At 40.6% G+C, this 8,133-nt stretch overlaps 1 protein-coding gene across 1 annotated transcript; it reads left to right on the plus strand.

Annotated features, from left to right (window-relative positions):
• On the plus strand, positions 1–8,133 carry TMEM70 (transmembrane protein 70). The gene is made up of 3 exons (XM_040262054.1): positions 1–325; positions 1,879–1,984; positions 7,259–8,133. Exons 1-3 carry the CDS (start codon positions 125–127, stop codon positions 7,714–7,716), a joined length of 765 nt encoding a protein of 254 aa, XP_040117988.1. The 5' UTR covers positions 1–124; the 3' UTR covers positions 7,717–8,133.

The raw sequence follows: 8,133 nt of genomic DNA on the forward strand, positions 1-8,133 counted from the left end.
TGCCAGCGGGCCTTCTGGGGTATGCGCCTGCGCGGCTCGTTCCGGCCCGGGACTGGTGAGAAGCAGGGGTTTAGGGTGCCGCGGTGCCGCCGGAGTGCGGTCGCCTTTCCTAGTTGGGTGCGGGATGCTGCTTCTGGCGTTGGGCGGCCCGTGGGCGGCCGGACTGCGGCTCGGCTGGAAGAGGACAGCGCCGTGGGCCTCCACCGCGCTCCGAGGCCCCAGAGCGGCCGTCTCGAGGGCGGCCTCCTGCAGAGGCTCCTCAGGGCGCGTCGGGGGCACGGGGTTGTCGGCTGCCGCGCCTGTTTTGCGTCGGGTGCGAGCCCAGGTCGGCGGTTAGAGGGCTTCGGACCCGTGTGAGGGCGGCGGGGTGGAAGTAGCATCGGGCCTGGGGAGCCCGGCTTCCCCGCAGTTTCTCCCTTACTTCCCGGCGGCCCCTGTACGGAAGGAGCCCAGTGCGAGGCTGGCGGGAGTAGTATGTTTGGGCCTCGGGACCAGGCCGGTGCATCCCGGGCTTCACAGCACCCGCGGATCTAAGTGTCCCTTGGAAAGTGATTATTTTCTGGGCGGTTCCAGTCACTTTACAGATGGTTGCAAATCCAGCGAGGACTCAGTTTATTGCCTTTTCTGTCCTTGAGCCCAAGCTTGTAAGAGCTAATCTTCAAGGAAGTTAGATGCGCCACGTGGATAGAAGTGAAAAAACTCGGAGAACATCTTTGAGTTTGTTCTATTTTTTATTAGGTGGCCCTATTTTTAGGAGTTACTTTGCTCCCTTGGTGGGGCGGGGGGGAACGGGATAAAGACGTTCATCCTTCTTATTTTAATCTGAATAAATTGTCTCCTAATCCTGCCCTGTAAAATATTAGGATTAGCAAACATGCTGAAACTTGGAAAGCCAGCGCGGGAATTGAAATCTAATTAAACTTCAGCCTAAAGGAATTAGGCATGCCTTTTACGTGTTTGAGAGGGTGTAGTGAAAGTCATTTTCAGAGGTTCTGGGAACTCTGTTCCTGTGATATTTGATGTAGGAGTTCAAGTGGAAATTTTTCCTTATAGGGAACAAGGAATAGATACAAAGAGTTTGGGGAAAGAATATATATATATATATAAATAGCTATGGTATAAATCGGAGAAGGCAATGGCACCCCACTCCAGTACTCTTGCCTGGAAAATCCCATGGACGTAGGAGCCTGGTAGGCTGCAGTCCATGGGGTCGCTGAGAGTTGGACACGACTCAGTGACTTCACTTTCACTTTTCACTTTCATGCATTGGGGAAGGAAATGGCAGCCCACTCCAGTGTTCTTACCTGGAGAATCCCAGGGACGGGGGAGCCTGGTGGGCTGCCGTCTATGGGGTTGCACAGAGTCGGACACGACTGAAGCGACTTAGCAGCAGCAGCAGCAGCAGCAGTGGTATAAATATTTTAGAAGTATTAAAAACTACTTGGGCTTTATAAACACTGAATCTACAGTGTTTTGCTTAAATAAAGTGAGTGTTTTGGTGTTTTGTTTTTTTTTTTAACAAAAACTAATGCATTTAAATCTTTGCAGTTGAGTGATAGTGACATGCAATAGAAGAAACTACTCCACTAACTTTTTACTTGTTTAAGGTCACACCTTATCTAACAAGCTTCTAGCTGTCATGCAAACCTAGGTCTTCAAACTCCCAATTCAGTGCCTACTTGTGAGTGGGATTAAGGAAAGCCATTCTGTACTCAGTTTGAGTTCTTTAGCTCTGTAGATTGTTTGGAAGAATTTCTTAAATCACCCTATATGAGACATTCTCTTTATTACATTTTTCAAAATAAACTTAAAAAAATTTAAAACTTGGTCTAAAATGCAATCTATTATGCACTCACATCATGGTCTCTCTTTCAATAGATCCCTGTTTGTTGGGAAAGAGGTGTTCGATGTTCACATACACAGCTTGACAAATCAGAAGATGGAAGGCTGATTTATACTGGGAATTTGGCCCGAACAGTATTTGGTGGGTAATCATAAATGAGGGTACTTTCTTTTTTCCCCCTTTTGATTATAAAAAAGGTTCTTAGCATATGATACTTAACTATTTTTATTGTTGTTTAGTTGCTAAGTCCTGTCTGACTCTCTTAAGACCCCATGGACTGTTGCCTGCCTGGCTCCCCTGTCCATGGGGTTTCACAGGCAAGAATGCTGGAGTGGGTTGCCAGTGGTTCAGGGGATCTTCTTGACTCAGGGATCAAACCCATGTCTCTTGCATCTCCTGCATTGGCAGGTGGATTCTTTACCCCAGAGCCACCACCTCATAATTGCAAGACAGAAGGAAAGATTATAAGATTTAATAAGGGATTTGGAGGTTGAGACCTTTGCATTTTTAGGAAATTTAAATTTTTATTTATCTATTCATTTATTTATTTGGCTGCCTCAGGATCTTTGTTGTGTCATGTGGGATCTTTTCTTGCATTTGGTCTCAGTAATTGCAGCAGGCCCCCTACAATTGCACCTACAATCCCCTTAATTGCCCCCTCCTGCATGTGGGATTGTAGTTCCCCACTGAGGATTGAACCTGAATCTCCTACATTGCAGGGCAGATTCTTAACCACTGGACCACCAGGAAAGTCCCTTTAGGAGATTTTTAAAAGGTTTTTGAAGACTCATGACTTTGTGGTCTTGTGACTGAGCACTAAAGATTCATCCTTTGGTCACCTCTCAGGATGTTTAGCAACAAAACGTATATATATATAATGTTTGAATATTCAGAGAAGCAAATATGAATGAATACTTAAGAGTAGTTATTTTGGGTGAGTAGACATTTACTCTATACAGTAATTATGATTCAAAGATACATTAAGTCTACATTTTTTAGGTCTTAGAATTTTCAGCAAATGTATTTACTTAGTGACTTTTGCACGTGGTAGGTAGGGAGTTATGGAGTAGGAAAAGACAGTTTATTAAATAACTACAAATTTAAAGTTGTTTTGTCTCCTTAGGTCATAATTCAGTATGTAATATAGAATAATTTAGAAAAGAAGAATGTAGGTAGTGGTTTGTTCAAGTTTCTGAGGTTGTATTTCATTTCAATAATCCTTATATAAAGTATCGTGAAGTCACTCAGTCGTGTCCGACTCTTTGTGACCTCATGGACTGTAGCTCGCCAGGCTCCTCCATCCATGGAATTTTCTAGGCAAGAGTACTGGAGTGGGTTGCCATTTCCCCCTGAAATATCTGGAGGATTACTTTATAGCCCAGCTGGCCGCAAGACTTCAGTGCCCCATTGGCATGTGCGTTTTTGATCATGTTGATGATACTTGGTTGTCTGAAATTTAATCTGGAAATCTGTAAGTTCTCAAGTGTGTGTGACATTAAAATTGAGTATATTTAAAATACAACTTCAGCTAATTTAAAACTTTTGGGGAATAAGGACTGATTATAGTCACTGTTGAGAGGAGTTCTGAAGTTCTTGGAATAATCAGTTTTGGATGGTAGTAATTTCTTCAGAAGTCACAACATGAGTAGGTCTTTGAGCCTGTGTCACATCTCTGGATTGAGCCTCGCATACTTGGATTGATGCCCTTAAGATGTGTCAGCTGTGACCCCCATGATACCCTTCTTTGTGAACACAGACACCATTCCTTCATATGAAAGGAAGGTTTATCCATTTATTTCATGACTCCACTTGACTCAGTTTTGAACTGAAGAGAATATAAATAGGAATTAATTTTAGTGTGCATGCTAAGTCGATTCAGTCATGTCTGACTCTTTGCGACCCTCTGGACTGTAGCCTGCCAGGCTTCTCTGTCCATGGAATTCCCCAGGCAAGAATACTAGAGGGGGCTGCCATGCCCTCCTTCAGGGTATCTTCCTGATCTAGGGATCGAACCCACACCTCTTAGGTCTCCTACATTGTCAGGCAGGATCTTTATTACTAGCACCACCTAGGAAGCCTTCTAATTTTAATATGTTTACGATATAATATTTGTGGAACAGCAAAATTTTGCATGGTATTCAAAGTTCTAGAATTGTAGCAGAATTTGATGTTTGAGTTCCTTCAATATTATAATAGAAAGTCATTCTATATGCTTATCAGGAATTAATAATTTTTCTGTGTAAAACTGAGTGAGAGGCATTAACACAGAGGTACCATTCCTGGAGATTCTTTAAACTACCACATTGGATCCTAGTGTAAAGACATTTGAGGGGACTTTTAGTTGGCAGCTCTTGTTAATTCAGCAACAAAAATTACTGATGTCATTGTATTCTCATTTTAGGACAAGTAGAATTTGAACATAAAGAGGTGTGAAAGAGGGACATCCCAGGCATGGAAGTCGTATGTGCAAAGGCATCAGGATGGGAAAACCCAGAATATGTTTAGAAAATAGCAGTTACTTTAACCTGAGCAACTGATGCTTGGCTTCCCTGTTGGCTCAGTAGGTAAAGAATTGGCCTGCAGTGCAGGAGACATGGCTTTGATCCCTGGATCAGGAAGATCCCTTGGAGAAGGAAATGGCAACCCACTCCAGTATTCTTGCCTGGAGAATCCCATAGACAGAGAAGCCTGGTGGACTACAGTCCATGAGGTCAGAAGAGTTAAGACAGGACTTAGCGACTAAACCACAACCACCATCAGGCATAATAAAGTATATATATATATGTAGTAGCTCCCTAGGGCTTTTACAATTCATTTTCACACGCTTGCTTAAAACGGCAAAAATTTATTCTCACAGTTTTGAAGGCTAGAAGTCTGGAATCACAGTGTTGGCATGTGCATGCTCTGAAGGCGCTAGGGAAGAATTCTTCTTTGTCTCTTGCAGCTTCTGATGGCTCACAGCCATCCTTTGTGTTCCTTGGCTTGTAGTTGCATAACTTCAGTCTCTGCCTGCTACTTCACAAGGCCTTCTGTGTGTCTCTGCTTGTCCTATTCTGTCCTTTTAAGGACACTCTCATTGGATGTAGGGTCCACTCTAATCCAGGATGATCTCATCTCAACTTTTAATTGTCTGCAAAGACCCTGTCTCCAAATAAGGTCACATTCTGAGGTTCTGGGTGGATGTGAATTTTGAGGGGACACCATTCATACTACTGTAGTGTGAAAAGAATAATGGGGAAACAAGAGGGGGTTTTTCTGCAGAAGACAGCTTGGTCCCCATTAAATCCCATGTGTACCAATGTCATGACAACTACCTGTGAGAAGGAGAAATTATTTTTAAATTACTGGTACAAACAAGAAGACTTCAACCAGCAGTGATGTATGAGAGTGAGTGCTATGTTACAGCCTCATCAACATGTATGATATCAGATTTTTTGGTTTTTGCCAATTTGGGGGAAAAATAATATCTCACTGTGGTTTTAATCACATGTTTCTTATGTTTGAAGTTTAGCATCATTTCGTCTATTGAAGTCTTCCCTGGTGGCTCAGATGGGAAAGAATCTGCCTTTAATGCAGGAGACCTAGGTTCTCTCCCTGGGTTGGGAAGATCCCATGGAGAAGGGCATGGCAACCACTCCAGTATTCTTGCCTGGAGAATTCCATGGACAGAGGATCCTGGTGGGCTACAGTCCATGGGGTCACAAAGAGTCAGACATGACTGAGCGTCAACTAACACACACACACACACACACACACATATACAATCTTGTTTAAAGGCCATGTGCATTCATTGCATTTTTTGTTTCATTGAACTGTCAGCTTATATTTCTTACTCATTTGTTTATTGGGTTGTTGATCTTTTTCTTCTCATATACTGGCAACATTTTATATCTTGGGTATGTTAATCCTTTGAGATATAAGTTTGTAGTATTTTTCTCATTCATTTCTTTATTTTGTTTATGGTATTTATGTCTGTGTACATTTAAAAAATGTGATCAGACTTATCAGCTTGCCCCTTGATTGCCTCTTAGAAAAGTTTTTCTGTTCTCGGATGATAAGGCCTTCACAGGTATATAAGACCTTCACAGGGCTTCTTATAGCTTTCTTATTTTACACACCTAGATCTCTGGATTATTTGGAATTTTCCAGGTATATGATATGAGGGATCGATTGAATTTTATCTTTTTCTGTGTGGCTATCCAGTTGCCCCAGCACCACTAGTTTTAAATTATATCTTTACACTAAATTTCCATATGCAGTGAGGTTTCTAGATTTTCTGCTTTTGTTCCGTTGATCTGTTCATGTACTGAGCCTATACAACACTGTTTTAATGTTTTAGTATCTAACTCTCCCTCTCTTTTTTGCTTCCTTTGTTTTTCCAAATTAACTTTATAATCAGCCCATCTAGGATTTCGGCTTGCCCATTTTCCAAACAGATGGTGTTCAATTATGTTAAAATTATACATTCAAACTAAGAAAATTTACATTTTAAGTTACTTACTGTGGTAAAGTTGACATAACGTAAAATTTACCATTTTGACCATTTTTAAATGTATAGTTCAGAAGTCAGTGATTTTAAAAAAATCTTTCTAAGTAAAAATATGTCACTATGTTAACTTGAGTGTTTTTCCTTGATAAGGAAATTTTACCTCTTCCACACGTTTCTTAACCACCAGTGGGGACTTTTTGTTTTTAAATTTGCTGTTTTAATGTTGGGCACTTAGCCTGATAAAGTTAGGCCTGTATTTGAACATTTTGTTTTAGATCTGTGGAAGTACTTGTTAACAGAGCATTTTATTTGTTTATCTGCTGACTGGATTAAGTTTTATAGTATTCATAAGGATTTTTAAGTAATATTTAATCTTTTATTGGGTGGTGCATTGTAATAGCCAACAGACTTGACCCTAGAGTCAGATTGCCTGAGTTTGACTCCCAACACCACTATTTGGTGAGGCTTCCTTAGTGGCTCAGACGATAAAGAGTTTGCCTGCAATGCTGGGTCAGGAAGATCCCCTGGAAGAGGGAATGGCTACCTACTCCAATGTTTTTCCCTGGAGAATTCCATAGACAGAGGAGCCTGGTGGGCTATAGTCAGTCCATGGGGTCTCAAAGAGCTGGACATGACTGAAGTGACTCTACACTTTCACACAGCTATTTGGTAGCTATGTGACATTTAGCAAGTGCCTGATATTTTCTCATTTTTTAAATGGGATTGATGATGATGATAATTATACATCTATCTTATAGGACTTTTTTTTATAGATTTCATGAATAAAATATGCAGACTGCTTAAAATAAAGCCTGGAATATAATAAGCACTATATAGGTGTTTTGGTTTTGTTGTTTTGGTGATAATATGGTAGGAAGAAAGAATTAATTGGATGGTATTAATCCTCTCCTGTTTTCTTTTTTTAGGTGTGAAGTGTTTTTCTTACTCTACAAGTCTGATCAGCCTTGCGTTTCTACCATACATTTTTGCACAAAATAATGTTATATTTGGAAGTCTGCCTTTGCAAATCTTATTTTATGGCACCATAGGAAGCTTTACAGTGATCACTCCAGCACTGCTTCACTTTCTTACAAAAGGCTACGTCATTCGCTTGTACCATGAGGCCAGAACAGACACTTACAAAGCCGTTACTTACAGTGTTGTACTTTCGGAAACAAGTACAGTATTTCACCAGAATGATGTGAAGATTCCAAACAGCACGCATGTGTTTACTACATTTTATGCTAAAACAAAATCATTGTTAGTTAATCCAGCACTCTTTCCAAACCCTGAAGACTATAACCATTTAATGGGTTATGACAAACCATTCACTTTTGATCTGGAAGAAGCCAGTGAAAAGAAACAGCTTAAAGAAGAGAAATGAGTCTGCTTTTTGTCATGCTACATGGCATGTGAGATTTTAGTTCTGCTACCAGGGATCGAACTGATGCCCCCTTCGTTGGAAGGGTGAAGTCTTAACCACTGGACTGCTGGAAAAGTCCTGAGTTTGTTATTTTTATGTTTGTGCTTAAATGTGATTTGTGTTCCAATGTATAATTGCCTTTATGTTTGATTTTGTTAGTGACTGATTGTTAAATAATTTAAATTGTATCAGACAGAACTTTTAATTCAGAGACTTGTGTTCCTTTATAATAAAAAAAGTTATGTTTGAAAAACAAAACATGTAACATTCTACCATTTTGTTTAAAAGGGTGTGAAAATACATGTATATGCTGATGTATGCATGGTTAATTTTATATAATAAATGATTCTCATCTGGGGATTGGATATCAGAAGCATA

The sequence above is a fragment of the Oryx dammah genome, unplaced genomic scaffold (assembly GCF_014754425.2).
Source record: "Oryx dammah isolate SB20612 unplaced genomic scaffold, SCBI_Odam_1.1 HiC_scaffold_19, whole genome shotgun sequence".
Taxonomy (NCBI): domain Eukaryota; kingdom Metazoa; phylum Chordata; class Mammalia; order Artiodactyla; family Bovidae; genus Oryx; species Oryx dammah.